The following is a 22209-nucleotide window of genomic DNA, read 5'->3' as shown; positions in this document are numbered from 1 at the left end:
GCCGAGCCCTCGCTGCCCTCCCCGCCGCCGTCCCGCCTCCGGGGGTGTCCCCGGCGGCGGGTCCCGCCCAGGTAGCGACGGAGCCGGGGCGGCCCCCGGGGCTGCCCCCGCCCCCGGCCCGCCCCCGGCCCGCCGCTCCATCCCGGGATGGGCCGGCCGAGCTGACAGTCGGGCTCGGCGGCCGCCGCGGGCGCATCCACCGGGCAGTGCCCGCCGCCGCTCCTGCCCGGCGTCCACCTGCGGCGGCGGCTGCCCCGGCCGGGCGGGAGGGTGGGGGGGAGCTGCCGCCGCCGGCCCCGCTCGCTCTACCCCTGCCTGCCCTCCAGGATGAGCCCGGAGTATTTCCTGCGCTCCTTGCTGCTCATCATTCTCGCCACCTTCTCGGCCAACGCCAGCAACTGGCTGTGAGTAGCAGCGGGGCGAGGTGGGGGGGGCCGCCGCCACTTGTTGGTACCCCCCGGGGGGGGTGAAGCAGGTGCCGCCGGGGTCGGGCAGCATCGGGGCGCGACCCCCTGCAACGATGCTGCTTGGTACCCGGCGGGGCATCGGGCTCCTGTCCCTGCTGTGCCGGGTACCCGCCTGACCCCCCCAAACCGGTGACAGTGGGGGTCCCATCCTGCACCCCCGGGCAGGTGGGCTGCGGGGGATGCCGACCCTCCCCAGCCACTCAGGTCCAGTGTCTTATTGAGACTGGTTGGACAGGAGCTGGTTATTGAACCCCCCATCCTCTTTTTGTCTTTAAGTTATGAATCCCGGACCACACCGGGGCCGGACGGAGGTTGGGGCATCGGGTCAGAGCAGGGCCCGAGGGTTGGTGAGGTGCCGCACGAGGGCCGGTGGTCCAGGGGAGGATTTGGCAGGGCTGGGGCGACCAAGCGCTCCGGCCCCGGGGATCTGCGGTGGGCAGGGGCTGTCCACGCCTCGGCCCCCCATTCCCAGCAGGAGGACGGGTGGTGGGGGACTGTTGCATGCCGCAGAGGAGCCCGGTGACATTGGGAACCCACTGAACAAACACTGAAATAATGTGTAAGGTAAACAGGGGCGGAAATAGTTCTGGAAAATTCCTGTGTGTTTGCCAAGGCGGTGGGACTGTCTTCTGGGGAGACCCCCCCCCCTTCTCAGGGCAGTGGGGATGGAGCATGACAGCACCTTCCCACCTAACTTTGAACAAAAGCGCCAGTTCCTCTTAATTAATGTACTCTGGTGGGAGATGGCGCTGCCCCTGCTCCCAGCGTTGCTGGCTGCCGTGGACTAATTAGTTCCCGGTGTCCGCACCCAGCAGACCCGCTCTCGGGCTGGGAACGTGGGCTGCCTCCATCTCACCTCCCCGGGTCTCCATCAGCGAGGGCAGGGAGCCCCTGGGGCTGTCAGCCTGAAAGATCCCGAGTGGCTCCTGCTTCTCCCAACACCTGCGCTCAGGTGGGCACATCCCCTACGCGAGGGGTCCTCTCCGCATCCACAGACGGCTCCCGTCTCTCCTGCCTTTAGATTTGGCTCGCTGGAGGCTGTGGGACGTGGGTGGCTTTTGGAGGATGCTCCCTGCACCTGGGGAAGGCACCAGGTCAGCGGCATTCTCCAAGCGTCCTGCCCGTGGGAAAAGGTTGGTAGCTGCCTGGGATGCGTTAGGGCTTAGTCCTCCTCCCCTCCTCCTTTGCCAGATGGAGCGACTTGCGCGCCACGCGTCTCCGGCAAGTGGTGGGTGGATCATAGCAGCTATCAAGGTGGTCTTTTAAGCTGTCACGCTTCTGGTGAAGGTATATTGGGAACTGTGGGAGTGTTTTTCCTGCAGGGAGAAAGTCTTGCTGAGGGAGCCCTGTGGGATGATGGCAGGTGCCCGGAGAGAAGCAGCCTCAGCTGCCCTGGGACTGGCGCAAAGGGGGATTTCGTGAGCGAGGTCGACAAACCGCCCGGCGTGGATGCGCGGAAGTGGGACCCCCCCGGTCCCTGGCGCCGCACGCAGCTGGGATCGTATTTGGGAAGCTGGGGCGGAGGGGTGGATGGCTGCGATAGACCGGGAGGGCTGTGTGCAGCCGTCCGTGCTGGCGAAGCGAGGGGTGGGCGCGGGGGGCTCGGCGGCGGGAGAGCAGAGGGCTCATTCCTGCCAACAGGGGAGGAAAAGCAGATACATTTCAGTGCGTTTGAAAGGAAAGGGTTCAACTTTTTTTGATGTTGCAAATGTATCGTGATAAAAGGATCATCCCCCGCTCGGTGCTTTTTATTCTTTGCCTTTAGGATTAAGACAATTCCCATTGTTTATCTTCTCACATCAGAAACAAAGGCTGCCGGAGGCAATAAACAGAGTTAGAAGGATCCCAGGAGTTATCAGATATTCGAGGAATGAGTGTGCCTCGTACATCTTCATGAAGCCACACGTGTGTGTGGGCTCTGGTGTGCTCTGCTCTAGCGCAGAGCTGCCCGGGAGCTGCCAACCCGCGCCCAGCACACCGGGGCCGGATCCAGCCATGCTGGGCGCATATTTCTGCGCATAGGTGTGTGTGCTGGGTGGCAGTGCGCGGTGAAGTTTGCTTTTCCAGAAACCTGCTGGATTAGTGATTAAGCTCAGTTGTGACTTTTTTTTTTTTTTTTTTTTTTCTCCCCTAAAGCTTCTTTCGACCTGTCCAGACTCGCATTCCCCCAGTGCTTCGGAGAGACGCTGCTTGCAACACTTGAGCTGAAGTTTTTCTGTAAGCCTGGCTTTGTGGGGAAGGGCTCGTTTTGGCCATGCAAATGGTGTCCTCTGAGCCACCCATGTAAAAGGGAGACAGTTGTAGCTATCACTCGGAGGGATCGCTCTGCTACAGCGACCATTGAGCTGGAAGGGACTTTGCCAAATCTTTTCATTAAACAGACCGAGCTACTTTCCCTTTGGTTAGGGAGCAAACCTCAGGTGTGTTTTCTCAGTGTCTGAGTTTCGGGAGTCGCTGCTTGGCTTCCTGCCTATCCAGAAAACCTCTGTTCTCCAAATCTGAAGAGATGCTCTGTTCCTCCTTCTCATGAAAGCCTAAGGCTTGCTTTTCCCCCCGCCTTTGGAGGCTCAGAGAGTTTTAAAGCTTTTCCTCCTGCCTCTTCAGTCACAGAATTGTAAAATTAAATCAAGGGCTGTAGTTAGTGCCTTTTACATCTAGCTGGTTGTGCACAGGAAGGTCCCTCTGGCTTCTGCTTTATCTCTGGAGGAGTCCAGGGACGTGCTTTATACAGGGGAAATAGCTGAGTTACTTCCCAAAGCAACTCACATTTCACAGACTCCATTCAGCTCTCGAACCTGCACATGCACTAATGTGGTTGGATTTGGAAGCCCGTTCTCTCAGTGGTCCAAAACCATCCCGATGCTGGGGGTGTTTTGTAGAGGGTTTCAGCCAAAGGAGCACCTCCCAGTATGGGAGCACCGGGCTCTGGTTTCAGTGGGAGGTAAGGGACGAGCAGTCATTTAGTTATTTATTTATTCATTTATTTTTCTATTTTGGAGGGAGGGAAGTTCACCTGAAGAGATGAACTAGAAAATGTGTAGAGTGGGGTGTGGATGTAAGCATCCACTAACTGCACGTGGCACTGGGGCTGCTGAGCTCTGTAGCTGTTTGGGTGGTTTGAATGAGGAGAGCCAAATCCCATGCCTGATAAGCATCGGATACCACAGGGTGGGGGTCCTTTATGGGGGGCACCCTGGTTATCAAGCTATTTGATAACCATTACAGCCACTCTCCATTTTCTTGCAGCTAAAACTGGCTTTGGAGGAGGCTCTCCATGTGTACACTGGATAGTCTGAGATGTGGTTGTGCCGCTGCAGAGCAGGGTGTGCCACTAGCAGCTCTGTCTACCCCCTATTTACAGGGGCTTAAAGCTTCCGTCCGGGCTTGAGACTTGGCTTAAAGGGCCAGGAGCACAGATGGGCTTTTAAACGCTTTAAAAAAATTGAATTTGAGCACTCTGGGAAAGTTTGAAGACCTTGCAAGTGTCCGAACAAGCCTGGCTAAGCAGCTGCTCTCTAACAGTAACCACTTTTGAGGGCTGGAGAGGGCGGGATAAAAGGAGTTTGGGTTTCTCTGGCCCCCTTTCATCTGAACATCACAAGGTGCTTTGCAAACGCGGGGCCCGATTCTCCATGCTCATCCCTGCCAGCTTGGCAGTGCGGATGTTGCAAGAGCAGCCTGAATGCTCATTTTGTGATGGTTTGGGTCATTGTGCAACGTAGAGGATTTGGGAAGAAGAGTGTTTGAGTCCTACACTTGTATCCCTCTGGTTTTAAACCCGACTTGATTTTTTTTTTTTTTTTTTTAAGGTGAGTCTCCGCAGCTTTGGTAGCAGGGAGAGCTCGTTTCGCTTTGAGCCTGGCTTGGTTTAATTTTGTGCAAGATTCTTTGCATTGTCGTTGCGACCCTCCCGTTTTTCACGGCTGATTCGGCAGGTGCAGCTAGCTCCAGGGCAGAGCTGCTCCTGCCGAGCCCCGCTCCCCTCCCCACGCTCTTGGGTTTTGATGCGAGGACAAGCGTCGGGAAGGTTCCCCGGTCACGTCTGCTCTGGCGGTCAGGATGGTGGGTTGCACCGGTCGGGTTTGGAGAATTTCCTTGCTTTGTGGGCTGCTGTGGGTTGGACAAGCTGCTCTGCACTTCTGGGGTGCGCAGGGCATCGCTCTGTGGATCCTGCTGGGTCCGCGAGGTTGGGGCATGCAACCAGTGACACCCATTCCCCAAGGGTGTGGGACGGGAGACTGAAACCAGCAGCCTCCATTGGAAGTAGATTTTAATTTTGTATATATTTATTTATTTATGAGTGTTGCTGCTTTTGACAAAACCAGCTAATTTTAGCTCAGCAATGAAAATAGACTGGCTTCAAGGGTTGCATCCTGCAGAGTCAAGAGACCTCTGCCAATCTTGGCGCTGGACTTCCAACCAGTTTGGCTTGTCTCTGAGCTCTGGTCCTGGCTGGCTGCGCTTGCCAGGGTATAGGAGGGACTGGTGCTCTCTGCCTCCTCAGCGGTGATGGGCATTTCTGTCTTTTCCTAAAGAAGCCTCAAATAAAACTACACCCCAGTCTTTAGCAGCAGAGCCTTATTCTAGGGAGGATAGAAATGAGATAAAACCACCCTGCGCCCCACGTTGTGCAGCATCAGATCAGCGCCAAATATGAGCAACAGCAAGAAGCAGATTTCTTTTTTGCAATGGTTTGCTATGACTCCATGAGTCAGAACTGGACTCTTGCATTGAAGCAAAAAAAATGTTTATGTTACTCTGCTGAGAGCTACTGTCCTCTCAATTAATTCATCCTTGCAGATGGAGAGAAGTGCATTACAGCCACTTATTTGGGCTTTCTTAAAATGATGAAATTGCTGAGCAATCCTGGAGGTTAACAGTTTCCAGGAGGTTCTCCCGTATTTCCTTACAAATGCAAGGATGCTGGCTCTTACAATACTTGGTGATTTTTTTCTTAAAGCTTGAAAGCCTTGGGAATCCACAAAAATCTCAGACATCCAAGGCTGCTCGAATGGCAGACCCTGCTCTGGATACAAAGTGCAGGTAGCCTCTGTTTGGCTCCAGCCCCAGGGTGTCTGCCCCCCACGCCTGTGGGTGACCCCCGACAGCATCCTCCAGGCTCTCCAGGAGCTGCTGCCACGGGCTGTTGCAGTTTGCAGCTGGGAAGGTGGTGTGCAGGATCTGGCTGGCTCAGCAGAACTGGAGCCAGTATTGTGCTTTCATGAAATTACTTGGGGGAAAAAATTAATTGAGTATCTTGGCCGATGGAGAGCAGCCTGGGGTCTGTTGCAAGTTGGGTGAGATCAAACTAATCCCGCAGAAGGCTTCTCTCGCCACGTATTTGCAAATTCTGATCGAAACTAAAAACTCATCAGATTTTCTCCAACCAGGTCTAGCCTGAAGCGCTGCACGAGGGGAATTCCCACAGAGCTCAGCCTGGTGACCTGCACTTGCCTCCTCTTGCAACAAGGCATTGCTGTTGTACTCGAGCCCAGGAGTAGCTTCTATTGACGTATAAAGGAAGATACATCACAAGCTATTTCCTACGCAGCCAAAGCAGATTTCCAAAGTGGATACCGCTCTCAGGGTCTTCCCAGCTTCCACCCTGGTCTTCCCCATCACAAAGTGGAGATGTTGCCCCGGGATGCTCAGAAAGCCAAGAAGCAGCACTGGCTTGTGTCCAGCAGCCGGGCCATCTCGCTGTCCCCAGAAACTTGTGATAGGGGATGCAGGGTACCACCAACCAGCGCACGGGTGGATGGGTGTTTGCTATGTGCACATGGTGTCGGGTGCAGGTTCCGAGGTGTGGGGGGACAGGATTTGAACTATAGAGTCACCTTTGAGCTCAGGCAGTGGAGCTGCACGCTCAGGTCTGTTGGCAGGTAATGGTGAGCATGGCAATGCCTCCTCTTGGGAGACTGTTTTGGCAGCTGTTAATTGGAGGTGGAGATTAGGGTGTGAAAAGCCTGGTTTCAGCCAAGAGATGAAATGTGCAGTAACTGTGACAGGAAGGACTGAGCCAGAGAACTGCTTTTCTTCCAGGGAAGAAAACAGACAGGCTCCCAGATGATGACTTTGTAAATCATGGTTTACACTTTAAAAAGGATAGAAAGTCAGGAGGGGGGTGCCTGGTCTCTGGGAGGGACATGTCCTGCTGCAGAGCCATCAGCTGGATAAGGGCAACCTTGCCAGTTGCAGGTCCCCGGCAGATCCTGACAGGAATGTGCCCAGGTTGTCAGACCTGCTGAACCATGCCAAGGATGTGGGTGGTACCTACGAGCCTGGCCCTGTTGGCACAGGGAGAGTGGTACTCAGCCCAGCACGTGACACCACGAGAAAGCACAAGGGTTCTCTGGCCCACCTAGAGCATCTTTTGACTTGCCAACCCTACAACGTCTCTCCGTGCCTTCTCTCTGCTTCAAGGGAAAAGCAACAAGGAAAAGAGATCCCCTTCTCCGCAGCTACAGGATGGCTCCTTGCGGTGCCTGGTCACTACCTCTGTCTGCACGCACCTATCTGTCTATCTTCATGCACTTCTGGTTTTTCTGCCCTAAACAAGCCTTTTTTTCTTCCTCAGAAGAAACCTGTCTGCACAAGGCAATCTCAATCCTAAGCACAACCCTGAGTCACTGGGTGACCATACGTCCAGCCTCAAGAGGCACCGAGATGCGCTGCTGATCCAGGCTGACTGTGTTCCTCCACAAGTAGGGAAGATGTTTGCAGAGGCTCCCTCAGAGAGGAGCAGAGCTGAAGCATCTTTGCAATTTAAGACTTGAACAAGCCTTTTGTGGCCTTGGCCAAGGCAAGTATCCCAGGCAGGTTGAGTGTTTGCTGAACAGGGTGAAGCTTCTGAGCTCATCTGACTTCTCAGCATCTCTAAGTGATCTATCAGTGATGCCACTGGCCTGGGTCTGACTGTTATCATCTTCAGAAAAATATTCCCAAAATGAGACAATACAAGGAGTTCTCGCACTTGAAACTCATTTTGTTTAAATAAAAGAAACACCAAAAATCTCTGCTTTCTCCAAGACATCTGCTACATCTTCCCTGACCCGCCTCTATTGAGAATTTGTCAATTACTCAAATTTCCACACCTTCCCATGGCAGGGAATCTCCTCCCCTCTCCTTCTGGCTCTATCTGCCAACCACTGTGGCTCTTCCAGTGTCTCCTTGTAATTCCACCAATTACTCTTCCTGAAATTATTATAGTTATTTTTATTTAAGTAGAGCTTTCCCCTGCCCCCTCTCCCCGCCTTTTCAAAGCTCCCTGGATTTGAGGTTTCCTTATTTGCCATCTTGCAGGGTGGATCAACTGCAGCTCTCTGAATTACGGGGCTTCAATTTTGATCTATATAGTATGGATGGAAAAAAGAGGAAGGGCTTTCCCCTCAGTTTGTGTTAAATTAATGACTTTTTTATTAAAAGGGAGCTTGTTCTGTGAGTGACTCGCCTGGATTTAAAAGCAGGAAAAAAGAAACAAATGCCATGATGAAGCAAGAAGATAAAACTTGAACAAATGGCTTGGGCAGCAGCTCACCCCTTGAAACTTTCTTTGCCCAATCTTGGAAAAGGAAAAAAAAAATGCCATTATTTGGGTTTTTTTCCACAAGTAGAACTGTTTTGAGGCTGCGTGTGAGACCTAAGTCATAATCTAGAGCTCCGTGCAGCTCTGCACAGCAATGAAGATGTGATACTAGGATGCAGATCCGCACCGAGACCTTGCAGAGGGCAGGAACTGTTGGGATTCCTCCTGTCGTGCCTCTTGTCATGTGTGCAGATAGACAAAGGCTTTGTGGTTTTTACCACCTCAGTCCAGGAAAAGGAAGTTTGGAACAAGGTCCTCATTAACCTACAGTGCTAGAGCCAGGTTTCCATGGTGACCGTGGGATGCTGCGGATGGGTTTGGTGCCTTGCTTGGTCTCCACAGCCCTGAGAAACACTCTGTGAGTTGCAGGGTAGAAGCGTCTTTGAGTGCTGGTGAGGGCAGAGCACGTTTCCCAGCTCTTATCTCGCCCTTCAGCAGCCCCAGAGAGGGGAAAGGGAGGAGATGTTCCTGCCCAGTGCCCCTGAATAGGTGTGGAGAGATGCCGTGTGAAAGCCTCAAAGCTGAGGTCCTTCAGCAAAGGTCCTTCCTTGCATCCTTGACTCAACCTCTGGATCCCTCCTGGACCAGGGACCAGATGGGAGCCTCCTCCCCCCCCCAAAAAAACCCTTTTTTGGAAAGCAGTGATGGTGCTCACGGGATGTAGGAGACTGGTAGCAAGCAGGCAGTTATCTGGGGCTGTGGCGTTCTAGGCAGAGTTTCCCCCATCCCCAGGGAGGGGCAGACGTGCATGTGCTGAGGAGGGATGATGGCGTACAGAGGACCTGTCGTGGGGGAGAGGCCAGAGCACTGTTCTGGATAGCTTCATCTTATTTGCCTGCCTTGCAAAACAAATTACCAGACCCGTTCTTGGAGAGCTGTAGCTATCTTTGAAGCATCCCGGGCCTTCATTTTAGCATCCCAAACAGCATTAAATGCTTGTTGGGGAGGCATCTTATCAGGCGCATCTACTTGGAAAGGCTTGAAAGGCTCTTGTCATGCTTTTCTTCATGTGTTCTTTGAATTTATAGCTCCCCATTGCCTGGAGAATCCCACCTAGCTGGGAAATATATTAGAAAAGGAGATGATGCCCCCATCCTGAGCAGAGCTGATATTAATGGGACTGTTACACCTGCGGCACAGCTCTCTCCTGCCAAGGTGCCTGCAGTTGGACTGGGCACTGACTCAACGGCAGGACCGGCTGTGCTGCTTTGCAGGAGCTGGTTCCCTGGTATGATAAATGCTGCTTAAGTTGCAGGAGGTGGGGAAAGCCAAAACAGCACAAAGGGTTAGTACTGGAGGCAGAATCTGGTTTTCTTGGCTTCCAGGCTCAAAGCTGATCAACGAACCCATGGTGTCTTGGGGTGAATCTCACCGCTCTGCTGTGTGTCAGCTTCCCCATGCCCAAACCGAAATGACGGCTGGATCTGGGAGGGGACAGAGCTGTCACAATCACTCCAGGTTTGCTCAGCATCAAACATTCTCACAGCCCCCAGGGGTGGTTTCCTGCCTTCATCCTGGGTCAGCCGAGTGCAGCGAGATGCGGGAACATCAATTGCTGCACCCTCTGTCCGGGACCACAGCACAGGGACACTCATTGCAGGGTGTGGGGGCCAGCAGAAAGGTGACAGTCCTGGGTTTATCCACGGTGGGGTTTGCAAGACAGCCACGTGCATGGCCGGTCCTCTGCAAACAGGGCTGTGCCCTTGGAGGAGCAGAAAGCCTTGGGCAAAGATGCTTAGCTGGTATAAAGGCTAGAAAAAAACTTGGCTCTGAAACCACGGCAGCCTGCCACTTCCCACTGTCCGAGAGGCATTGCATCAAGTGATCTCCACGCACAAGGAAAGCTGAATGCTTTTGACGGCTCGCCATGCAGACTCCCCACGGACGCTGCAAGCCAAGCCAGCTTTCTCACCATCTCCCACAGCCCCCCAGTTGTAAGCGTGAAACCAAGCTGGTGAATAATTCTGCTGATGCACAGAAGAGAAAATCCTGTTCTCTCCTCCTGGGGCAGACTGGCAGGGCTAATGGGAGGAAGAGGCTGTGACAACTTGATTTTGTGGCTGAAGTCAGCAGATCTGGCTCTTGGTACACATGGGAACAGGCAGGGAGCAGGAGTCACTTTTGCACAGTCACTTCTCGGAGGCGAGCAGCGCTTCAAAGGAAAAATCCTTAGCAGGATGTCGCAACTTGGGAGGAGGAGGAAAAAAACAAGCAAACAAAAAAACCCACAAGCTCTGTAGGGCTGGGAAATGCAGAGTCAAGGAATGAGGTTTCCAGAAAGCCTTTGCTCGGTACTCACATCTCTTGGTGCAGATGAGGTAGCAACGTGAGCTGACACTGGCAATTCCCAAGGACGTTAAAGCTCGGTGTGGTCAGCGGGTGAAAGCATGAGTTTTGCCTGTCCAATGCAGGGGATACCCCTGCTCTGCGGCAGGACGGGGCTCCACCGGTGGCAGTGTCACTTAAACCGGGTGCCAGCAGCTGTGGGAAGGAGGGAGTCTCAACAAGCACATTCTGGCACAGGCACAGATAGAGGCTCTGAGATTATCCAACAGCCTGACCGAGCTGTGCGGGTCTATCTTAAAATCCCTCAGGGATCCAGAGGCTGGGGTTATGGGCAAGCATGAACGCACGCAGGGCACGGTGGGTTACTGGGATGTGCAGGATGGACCATCGTGCCCATGATGCCAAGAGCTTGCGGGGTGCTTGCTCCCCTTTGCCCTAATGCTGACACTCAAGAGCAGCTCTGTAACTCTTTCTGCTGAGAATGGGGTGATGGAAAGCAGAGCATGTGGTCACCTCCATGCTGGGCCAGTCTTTTCCAGGTCAGCAAAGACCTCACGGACATGTTCACAAGCCAAGCTGCTGGAGGAGGTGCCCAGCATGTGCGGTTTTGTCTACGGCAGGCTCCTGACTGTGTCTTCCCAACTTCAATCCCTGCTTGAATACCAAGTGACAGGAAACCTGGCAGCTGCCCGAGGCCATCCTTGCCTACTGGAGGTTGGGGGAGCTAAAAGCAGGCTCCAGGAGGGAAGTGGTTTGGAGGGTGATGTTTGTCGGTGATGAGCACATAGCCATGCTGCGGGAGCAGTGTGGCAGCTGGAGCTGGCAGCCAAGCGCCTGTCCTGCTTGTTTTGGCTGACTTCAGAGACCTCTGGCTTTTCCTAGTAGCACTTGGATGTGCCGGTACTCAGGAGACCTGACCGGGCACATTCAGACAACACCGAAAATATCTTCCTTGCAGGCAATAGAGGCAAAGGGGAGCCAGCAGCTGGGCTCCCCGAGAGACAGGCAACCAGGCTGCAGAGGGATGGTTGTTTTGCTTGGGCTTGCTCTCTGCCGGCCAGAAACGCATCCTGAGGAGCCACCACGGTGGCACATTTAAGGTGACCCCAGATGGGCACCAGGCCTCCGCTGTGGAGGGGAGGAGAGGAGCTCTCCTCGCTGTCTGCAGTGCGGGCTGTCCCAGATGAACATGGGCTCGTGCTCCCCCAACCCTTGCCTCCTAACCAGTTGTGCTGGCTGTTGCGGCAGGTACCTGGCAAAGCTGTCTTCCGTGGGGAGCATCTCCGAGGAGGAGACCTGCGAGAAGCTGAAGGGCCTGATCCAGCGCCAGGTGCAGATGTGCAAGAGGAACCTGGAGGTGATGGACTCAGTGCGGCGCGGAGCCCAGCTGGCCATCGAGGAGTGCCAGTACCAGTTCCGCAACCGCCGCTGGAACTGCTCCACGCTGGACACCCTGCCCGTCTTTGGCAAGGTGGTAACACAAGGTGAGCCGGGAGGACGTGTCCTTAGGGTGACGCTGCACGGGGGAATGGCTACAACAGCAGGCCGGTGGGCTGCAGGCGAGTTTTGCTTGCTGGCCCCTGAGCCAGCGGCTGGAGAGAGCAGGGAATGGCCCAGTGTTGAATCTTGGGGCTGACGGGTCTTCCCTGGGCATTTCAGCAGGGCTCTCTGGACTGTATTGGGGGCAGCATATCCAGACCCTTGCAGCTCCTCAGCTGCTGGGTGCTCCCTCTCCAGAACCTTTTTCACACCCAGTGGGTGCCCATTGCATGGAGGCACCAGCCCAGGACATCCAGAGAGCCTGGAGCTTATAAGGACACACCAAGTATGAGCGGGGACCCTAAAGTCGCCCTGCTGTCTAATTTCTTCCCTGCCAAGCCCAGGAGCTTCACTCCACGAAACCGTGGCTGCATTTATTCAGTCTCTTCTCCAGGCAGCGCCAAAGCGGTGACCGCTGCCAGCCTGGCGTGCTGCTCTCGAGTGGAGCCGTCTGTGGGCAAGACCTTGGGAGGACAGCCCTCTGCCGCCCGATGCGAGTAAAACACGCGGCAGCTGGACCCTCCAAGGACAGCATCATCACCCGCCACCACCCAGCTGCCAGCCTTCAGGGGCGATTTATGGCCAGGGCAGCCCCCAGCCCCTCTGATCCCAGCTGCACGCAGGCGTCCGAGAGGCACAGGGCTGTGATCAAACCAAGCAAGGACCCAGAGCATCGGGGTGAGGAGATGGAGAGGAAAGCCCCTCTGCAAGCCTTGGAGACCACCGAAGCAGCCCTTGCCTCCCCTCAGGTGCCACTGATGCACCCTCTCACTTCCCATCCCAGGACTCATAGACCGAAGCCTCCCCCCCGCCCTGGCTCCTTGTTTGACTTTCCTCCCCTCAACACAGGGGTGAAGATCTCTTCTTGTGAAGGTTCAGGGACTGGAAATACCAGAAATACCAGAAACTAAAAGTCGTCTCTTTTTAGGCAGCCACAGCACAAACCGACCAACACGATCCTACTATTAACCTCGATTAACTTGGAGACGGTTCAGTCCCCACGCTGGCTGGGTCCTCCCCAGCCACTGCTGCCTGGGCCAGATTACAGCTGGGCCACCAAAGTCTGGGCTGCGACCACCAAAGTAGCTGCCCTGTGTGCAGCTGGCAAGCTGGGGTGATGTCTGCTCACAAGCCATCCCCCCTCCTCTACCCCAAGCATGGGACTACCCCAAATGCCAACCCTCCTCGCTCAGAGATGGAGGGACCATGTCCTCAACCAGCCTTAGAGGACGGTGGGGATTTGGGTGTTGCAAGAGCTGCTCCCTGGCCATGCTGCCCTGTGTGTTTCTGCCCAGGGATGTCCCCTGACTTCCCAAACAAGCTCTTCCTAACCCTGTGGCACCACATAAGGTAGACGCAAGAGCTGGGAAGGGGCTGCACCCTGGGGACCAGCATGGTTTTGCAAGGCGCTTTGGGAGCAGAGCGGGGTTTTGCAGATTAGTCTGGGAAGTGCTGAGAGCTACAGGACCCCGTGTGAGAGGATGGCAAGGATCTGCAGATGCAGGGGGTGTTCCTGGATGTGGAAAGCAGCCCAACTATTTTGGATGCAGGAGGGATTTCATGGCAGAGGTGCCCTGCAAGCACCAGGCAGGACAGTCTCTCCATATAAGCTCTTCAGACCTCTCCCCACACTGGCAATACAGCCTTTGTAGCTCCCTTCTTGCCAAGTTATAATTTGTCCATCCCATTCATGTTTTTAACCTTGTGGGGCAGTTCCCAGCTCCTTCACTATTGTGAGACAGGGCTCTCACCACTGCAGATGATCTCCCAGTGCTGAGGTGTCTCTGCTGAGACTGGTCCAGGCTTGGCACTAAGCAAACAGCATCCATGGGAGTGGGGAGGATGAGTGTCCTGCATGGGGTACCCTATCTTGGGAGGACAACTCGCATGATTTGAGCCCAGAGGGCAACTGATCACCACACAGCCATTCACTCACCCCTTTCCCCTCAGGAATGGCAAGGAGAAAATAAAGCGAAAGGCTCAGGAATTGAGATAAGGACAGAGTAGGGTGGCTCACCCATTATGGTCATGGGCAAAAGACAGATTTCTTAGGGGAAGAAAAAGAACATCACTTTAATTCAAACACTAACAACGACACTTAACAGACAGAGCGGGACAGTGAGAAGCATTACCACATCTTAAAAACACCTGCCCCCACCCCTCCCTTCTTCCCGGGCTCAGCTTTGTTCCCGATCTCACTACCTCCTCCTCCCCAGCGGCGCAGGGGCAAGGAACGGGGGGTGCAGTCAGTCCCACCGCTCCTTCCACCTCGGGGGGAGGACTCCTTACATTCTCCCCTGCTCCAGCTCCGTGTCCCTCTCATGGGACACGGTTCTCCACAACCTTTCTCCAGCATGAGTCCTTCCCACGGGACACAGCCATTCCCATGCTGCTCCAGCATGGGTCACCCCCACGTGTTTCAATCTGCCCGGCACTGAACTACAACAGCGGGGGCTTCTTCTCCCCTCAGAGTCCTGGCTGCCTTCAGGCACAGCCGCCTGCTCCGCTGTGGGGTCCTGTCCAGGCCACAGGTCAGCTTCTGCTCCACTGCAGACCTCTATGGGTGGCAGGGCCCTGCCATCTCACCCCGGGATACAGGGGGGCGCTCTGCTCTGGCACACCTCCCTCCCTTCCTCCCAGTGCCCTCAGTGTTCACACAGGTGTCCTTTCGTAACTTCTCCTCACAACTCCCACTCCTCCTGCCAGATTCCCCTTTTTAAATACATTATCACAGAGCGCAGCTACCATCACTAATTGTCCCAGCCTTGGCCAGAGGTGGGTCCGACCTGGAGCTGGGGGAGCTTCAAGAAGCTTCTCACAGGGGCCACTGCTGTAGCCCCTTCTCCCACCACCAAAAACCCCACCACGCAAACCCAGCACAAAGAGACGGAGCAAAGGGTTTGACTCGATGGGTCTGCATAGCATGTTTTGCCAAGAGACAGTTTTCAGACCAGCTTTTCAAGGGGATTTATGAGCAACACCAGCGTTAGGAGGGAAGAGGAGCAGAGACACACACAGCAGCCCTTTGGCCACCTGGCTGCACCCCTCCAGAAAGCCCTCTCATGCGCGTTGGACTTGCTGCCACGTTTCCCACCATCGTTTGTGCTGTTGCAGGGACACGGGAGGCAGCATTCGTCTATGCCATCTCTTCGGCAGGGGTGGCCTTCGCAGTGACCCGAGCCTGCAGCAGCGGCGAGCTGGACAAGTGTGGATGTGACCGCACGGTGCAAGGGGGCAGCCCGCAGGGTGAGCATGCAAAACGGGGGCAGCCAAGTGGGGATGCAAAATAGCCAAGCATAGAAATGCTCGCTCTCTGGAGCCACCCAGAAAGGAGGAAAAAGTTTTTTAAAAACCCACCTCCTGTTAGTCCACTTGCGTCCCTCAAAAATGCACCTGGGAGCATCGCCCATGGGGCAGAGAAAGCATCTTCTCCATGTGTCCCCCAGAGCCATACTCCCCAGCTTCCCCAGGCAGCCCCGCTAGTGGGTAGCAAGACAGAAGGGGGGCAGGTCAGCTGTATTTTAGGAAGAGCAGGGCTGGAGAGGATGAGAAAATAGGCTGGCTGCATCTGTCTCATCCATGCTCTCTGCCTTAGGCTTCCAGTGGTCGGGCTGCTCTGATAACATCGCCTACGGCGTGGCCTTCTCGCAGTCCTTCGTCGATGTCCGCGAGAGGAGCAAAGGGGCCTCTTCCAACAGAGCGTTAATGAACCTCCACAACAACGAGGCAGGGAGGAAGGTAATGGTGAGGGGAAAAGCTGGTGGGGCTCTGCAGCATCCCGGCTGGGCTCTGCAGCCATTGCTTGAGCGATTCTGGCTTCATTTAATCCCTCAGCTCACATGCATCAAGCATCGCTTTCTGCACAACCCTTCCAGACCCCATACATTGCACCCTTCTTGCCGTGTCCAGCCCCAGCTGACCGTCCCGTCTTGTTTCTTCTGTCTGTTCCTCTAGGCCATCCTGAACAACATGCGGGTGGAGTGCAAGTGTCACGGCGTGTCAGGCTCGTGTGAGTTCAAGACGTGCTGGAAAGCCATGCCCCCCTTCCGCAAAGTGGGCAACGTCCTGAAGGAGAAATTCGACGGTGCCACGGAGGTCGAGCAGAGCGAGATCGGATCCACCAAAGTGCTGGTGCCCAAAAACTCCCAGTTCAAGCCACACACGGACGAGGACCTCGTCTACCTGGACTCCAGTCCCGACTTCTGTGACCATGACCTCAAGAATGGGGTGCTGGGCACCAGCGGTCGGCAGTGCAACAAGACCTCCAAGGCTATCGATGGCTGTGAGCTGATGTGCTGCGGCCGGGGCTTTCATACGGACGAAGTGGAGGTTGTGGAAAGGTGCAGCTGCAAATTCCACTGGTGCTGCTCCGTCAAGTGCAAACCCTGCCATCGGGTGGTGGAAATCCATACGTGCCGGTGATGCATGGAGGGAAGCGCCCATCCATCCCCCTCTCTAACTGACCCTGCTTCTCCCTTGCCCCACGGCCAGGACTGAGGAAGTAACCCAGATGCTGCAGGGAGAGCGCAGCTCTTTACAGAGACAGAGCCCCAGAGGAAAACAGATTTTAAAGAAAAAAAAATATTTAAAGTTTCAAAAAATTCATCATTGTTGGCTTTTTTTTGTTTGGTTTGGTTTGCTTGCTTTATTTATTGCTGAAGCCAGAGCCCCCCAGTGTCCTGTGCCAGCAGGGACATGTCTGCTCTCAGCAGCTGGCTGGGGACCTGCGTGATGCCTGCTCTCATCGGATGAGCTCCCGCTGACTCTGGAGCATTGCAAATGGGAGGCGTTTAAGCCGCGGCTAGTGTTAGGCACTCAGTATCTTCTATCACAGTTATTTTTATTTAAGGCATGCGCTGAGCATCCCAGAACACTGCTTGCCTTGGCTGAGCCGTGGGAGGGGATGGAGTGCGGCCAGCATCTGCAGCCAGGTGCATCGCAGAGGATGGGCGGATGGTGACGGGGTGGCACCGTCCCCGGGAGTTAAGCTCGATGCAGGGACTGCCCAGCCAGGGTGATCAGTGTGTGAGAGGGATGCGGGACATTCCTGCATCTCCTTGTTGTGGGATGCTCAATGGCCTCCTGGGTGTTGGATGGATTTTGGAGCAGCTCCTGTGGCCACTGATTTACAGAAGCTCCTCAGCAGCTCCAGGGCTGTCAGAGGACACAATGTTCCCACCGTGCTCCCCTTCCCCTTGCCCCCTTCACCCCTCACTTCTCCAGCATCTCGTTCAACTGGAAACTGTGAAGAGGGTCCAGAGGGACCATGGTACCTGCAATCTAATGACTCTTAATGGAGCTGGGAGCTGATGGGAGGAAATCCCAGGGGATTTCTTTTCCTCTGTCCCATAATTGCCCCTCACCAGCATCCCACAACCAGGTCTCCTCTTCTTCCTCCACATGCCTGTTCTCCACACCCCGTGAGGGCTCTAGGGACAGTCCCTGTCCTGAGAAAAGCAAAAACTAGAAAGTGGAGCAATGGTTGGGAGTGGGGAAGAGATGCTGCTGGGGGGAAAGGCAATGCTTGTGCTCTGCCACTATCGCTGTCTTGCCCTCGGGAAGCGTGAGAGGAAGGCTGAGCTGGAGGGCTGCTGCCGTCTGTGCCCCGACCACTGGGATTTAGTGCTGCAGGGCCCCAGCTGCCCCGTCTCGCTCCCCGCAGGCTGGCCTGGAGCGATGCCATGAGGATAACACGCTGTCCTACCCGCTCCGGCTTCCCCTCTGCCTGGGATCGGGTTAGTGCAGAGTCCTTGCTGCCGGGCTGCAGGACGAAATATTTGGAGAACTAATAAGCAGAGGGGCACTGCGAGGGGAGGTGGAAAGCAAACCGGTTCCTCTCTCTCTCACCCACTTGTCTGCAAGTTGAGAGGCAAAAGGGGAGCAGAGAAAAACCTCAAAATGACACCTCAAGCCAACAGGAACGTCTGCCCATGGTGCAGCGAGGATTCGGCATGGGGTGGCATTGCTGAGCCCTCCTGTGCAATCTGGGAGCTCCTTGTATGGTCCAGAAAAGCCCAGAGCTGTGACCATCACCCTCTGGGCTGGAGGAGGGGGTCCTTGCAAACCTGCAGTCTTCTTTTTCTTCCTTGCTTCATCTCAAGAGGGGAAAGGTTGGGGGGACGTGCAGACATACGTTAAATCCCGTCTGTGCTGTGGCAGTGATGGGCTGGGGGAGAGTCTGTGGTCGCTGGAAGGTCTCCAGACACCATCCGGCTGGAAGGCTGCTGACAACTGACTTGAAGCAGTGCAGGGCAAGGGAGGGTTGCAGAGGCATCCCCCCAATACGCCTTGGCTGCGTCCCTCCTGCCTGCTCAGCCCCAGCTCCAAAAAGCCTTCAGCAAAGGGTGCCAGGGGGACTGACACCCCGGGGAGACCCTGAGGTGGAGCCACCATGGGTTGATCCACTTCAATGCAAAGCAGAGATCTCCTCATCAGAGCAGGGATTGCCTCTCTCAATGGTTGGTCAAGGGTGCAGCATCAAATCCTCATGAGGGGATCTAAGCTTCACCCCCCTGCTCCATCTCTTTAGCCCCCCAAGGCTGCAAGATCTCAAGTACCTTGGAGACTGTTCCTCCTCTTCCCAGCTCACGCAGAGGAGGTCACAGACCGCAGGACACTGGCCAAGTTTTCTGCTCACTGTCCATCTAGGATGATGGCCAAAACTGAACAAGACAATCCAGATCAGTGTGGAGATAATCTCTGCGCACAGGATTTTTTCAAGCTGCGATGAAAGCTGAGTCCTGTAAATGTCACCCGGAGATACCCTGGCTCCGCAGCACTCCGGCTCTTCTCACAACTGTAAATTTCAGCACCAGGGGGAGGGCAGGAAATGCCTTTTTTTCATATTTACTTTGCCTATTAAATAATGAGTTTGTGCTGAATGAGCCTTGGGGTCATGTTCTCCTAGCAATCAGGCTCCACTGGGCTGTGTAAAACCAGCACGTGCTGCAAACACCTAATGGTTGTTGGTGTCCTCCTCAGAGTCCTTAGCTAGGAGGAGAGGTGCCCCATGGCGCCTCTTGGCCGTGCAAAGGGGATGCTAAGGCTGTCCTTGTCCCTCCTCAGGTCTCTCCTCAAGAGATGCTGGTGTCCGGACCACAGGCTGCATTCCCACTGCTTTCCCATCAGTGGAAGGAGAGCTTGCTCACTAATCTTCTGCCTTAACCACTTGACACACCGCTGGCTTAAGAGGCCACTTATCTTAGATTTCAGTAAGTCTATGACTTCCTCCTGTGGAGAGGGCACTGATATTCATCTGCTTAAAAGAGTGCTCTCCTCCCCTGCCTACAGCCAAGGGGCCACAGCTGCCACATGTGCTGCTGAAAACATCTTGCCAGTAGTCTCAAGGTACATTTGGACTGGGAGGGGGCAAGAACTGCCTGTAGATGCAGTCAAGGACCTGCTGTCTCTTGCCTCCGTCCCTTGCTGCGGGGTGCTGGGTTTGGAGGGGATACAGTGCCGGATGCCTGGCATGCTCCAAGCTGCTCCCAGCCAGTGCGCTTCATTTGTCCCTTGTCCTTCCACAAGCCAGGGGCACTCAGCTGCGTCCTTTTCATGCCATTCCCTACAGCCTGGAGCTGCTCGCTTCAGCACTGGCTGCTGCTGGGTCCGGCTGCGCTAAGACTCTGCCTTGTCTCCTTTCTTTAGTTGTAGCTCTCTGTTTTTGTGCTGTCCAAGCTCACCTTTCCACGGGGTTCATGGTAAAACCAATGGCTTCTCTCACTTTGGCCTCCATGGGTGGCAGGGGTTGAGGGCTGGGTTTTTTAAGTTTAACTGTTATTGCAGAAATAGGATGGTAGGATGGGAGAAAATGAGCCCTGAGCTTCCCAAAAGCTTCAAATGGCTCCTCTTTTTCCCTTGGAGGATCCCACCTCCCAGGTCCATCCCTTCCCCTCCCAACTCCAGCTTCAGCCCCAGGGCAGGGACTGTGTCCACTCCCCCACACCACCTCCCAGCATAGTAGAGAAACAAAATCTGTTTCACCCTCATGCTGAAACAAGGTGCAGGGAGACGCCAGCTCTGGCAATCGTGGACAGAGCAAGACGTTCACATCCTTCTCCCCCAGTGGCCCCCACCCACTCAGCCTGTCCCCTACATCCCCCATACATCCGAGAACATCTTGCTAAGCCTCTCCCCACCACTGCATCCCTTGCCCCCGTCCCAACCCCACAGGCTCAGCACTCAGTCCTCGTCCTCGGCCCCCTTGACACCCTCTCCCTGGTGAGCTCATCTCTCCTCTGAGGACGCGCAGGCTGATGTCTCCACCCTGCCTCTCCCACTCGTAAACCTTCCCGGATGTCCCACTGCCAACTCGAGATCATCGTGGCAAAAACAGGACATCCCTTCCAAGTCCTCCCCACCCTGCTCCAGCAGACGGGTAACTCCATGAGTTTTTCCCACTCCCCAAACTCCCAACTTCACCACCATCTTCTGCTCCTTTCTTCTTCACCATTTCTCCTGGAAAACCCACCCCATGTGTCATGTACCTTCAACCTCAGCTACTCCACGCTCTGGGATTCATGTTTACCAACTCTCCACCTTCCAGCCTGAGCACAACACAGCCAAGCGCATGGGCAGAGCTGATACTTCTCTCCAGCTGCTTTGGCCACATCACTCTCATGCCCTTTATTGGCCATGAACACTTTCATCACTCCCAACTATCTCATCCTCCCTCCCCGGGCATGCTCAGCCTCACCCGCCACTCTCCTCGCAAAGCAATTAAATCACCATGGGTGACATTAATAGTGCTTATGCAGAGCACGAATTAGCGCTCGCATCCTTTCCCTCCCTTACACCATCAGCAAACATAACAGCAAATCTCTTTGCATATTCCTGCAGTGGCGACCACAGTAATTTTCCTGTGTCTCCTGCTCTCCCTTTATCCATATAAATTTACTAACTGGCTGTAGGGAAGCCAGCTGATGGACACAGCAGGAAACAAGAGCCTGGGACCACTGAGAAAAGATGCTTTAAGGATGGGAGGGTGTCTCTCTGCATGGGCAGATCTCAGAAGAGGATGAGTCCTCCTTATAGCTGCCACATTACGGGAATCAGAAATGATGGGTCTCACCTCAGTCTGGCACAAGAGCACCCACGCAGGGGTGACCATCGCTCCCACCTACACTTGCTGAAGATGTCAGTGATGTCTTGGCTGCCCGGCCACTTCCTCCATCAGCCCTGAAGCTGCAGCAGAAGGCCACGCTGAAGGACGCCCAGCGGAGCAGAGCCTTTGACAGCAGCTTGATCCCGTGACAGCGGGAGGGCGCCCAGCCAGAGCTCCTCAGAGAGGCCTCCCGACCCTGACTGCCAAAAGACTGCTTTAAGTACAGGAAAATAAATTGTGCAACCTGCCTTAGACTGGATTGTAACACCCAGTGCAGGAGGAGGGGGAGGAAGGGCAGGAGCCAGGCTGAGGATCAGGCCCCGCATCTCAGCATTTAGGCTGGACCACGCTAACATCTGCCTCTTGAGCAGTGCCTGCACCAGGCGCTCTCCTCCTCGTCTCTTGCAGGTATGCCCAGGATGTTTCTGCAGCCTCAGGGGTCCCAGAGATGCGGCCACAGAGAAACCCCATCCTTGTGCCTGTGCTTGGACCTCAGGAGCCACGAGCTCCCCTAGGCTGGCCTCCTCACCTGGCAAGACATTCCTCCCCCCATCCCAACTCTGACCATTAATATTTCCTCAAGCGCATGAGCAAGGCACGTCGTTGGCTGGGTGAGTCTTCACACCACTGCAGATCCCCAACCTGCCCTGGGTAACGGCTCAACACCAGCCACACGGTCCAAAGCAGCTAAATCATACATCAGAGGTCCTCTCCTTCCAGATTTCCACCAGCCACAAGGGAAAGCACAAATTGCAAGCCTTAATTAGAATCAGTTGCTCAGCAGTGCAAGAAAAAAAAAAAAAAAAACACAACACCCAAAACGCCTCAGCGGCTGTTGAGCCCACTTGTCCCTCCCGGCTCTCTGGTTTAGGATTGTTGTTGCACTGTCACAGCTTTGCTCCCGTAACTGCAGCCACACAAAGCAGAGGCAAGACAGCATAGAAACATCCATGTGAGCTCCTCCACACGCACACCACAAGCGAGAGCTGTTACAGCAAGGCATAACAAGAAGCAACAGCCTGACTCTTCAGATGTCCCAGTCTCCCTGAACTGGGTGGTAGCCAAGCCTAGTCCATTGAGAACGTGTCACCACTGCCTCCAGCCCTTTCCAAAAGAAGGCTATTAAGCAGGGTTGCAAAGCAGGCAACATAACCTCCCTTCATAAATGACTAATGGTGTACAAACCAGGAACCGAAACCACAACAGCTGGTCACCTCTGTCACCTGCCT

General features: G+C 54.9%; 1 protein-coding gene across 2 annotated transcripts; it reads left to right on the top strand.

Annotated features, from left to right (window-relative positions):
* The first annotated feature begins 206 nt into the window (after positions 1-206).
* On the top strand, positions 207-16497 carry WNT4 (Wnt family member 4). 2 transcript variants are annotated; one of them, XM_074892892.1, is made up of 5 exons: positions 207-404; positions 11587-11822; positions 14992-15123; positions 15473-15615; positions 15832-16497. In XM_074892892.1, exons 1-5 carry the CDS (start codon positions 328-330, stop codon positions 16297-16299), a joined length of 1056 nt encoding a protein of 351 aa, XP_074748993.1. In that variant the 5' UTR covers positions 207-327; the 3' UTR covers positions 16300-16497. The 2 variants fall into 2 exon arrangements, with proteins under 2 accessions (XP_074748993.1, XP_074748994.1); XM_074892893.1 differs by lacking the exon at positions 207-404 and adding an exon at positions 2217-2684.
* The last annotated feature ends 5712 nt before the right edge of the window (positions 16498-22209 follow it).

The sequence above is a fragment of the Strix uralensis genome, chromosome 23 (genome assembly GCF_047716275.1).
Source record: "Strix uralensis isolate ZFMK-TIS-50842 chromosome 23, bStrUra1, whole genome shotgun sequence".
NCBI lineage: Eukaryota > Metazoa > Chordata > Aves > Strigiformes > Strigidae > Strix > Strix uralensis.
This window is presented reverse-complemented; position numbering and strand designations above follow the sequence as displayed.

What these genes read in the sequence shown, in the direction of transcription:
- WNT4 (XM_074892892.1), top strand. Translation starts at nt 328, where the DNA reads ATGAGCCCGGAGTATTTCCTGCGCTCCTTGCTGCTCATCATTCTCGCC. An exon ending in GCCAACGCCAGCAACTGGCT is followed by an intron (nt 405 to 11,586) that starts GTGAGTAGCAGC and finishes CTGTTGCGGCAG; the next exon opens with GTACCTGGCAAAGCTGTCTT. An exon ending in ACAACGAGGCAGGGAGGAAG is followed by an intron (nt 15,616 to 15,831) that starts GTAATGGTGAGG and finishes CTGTTCCTCTAG; the next exon opens with GCCATCCTGAACAACATGCG.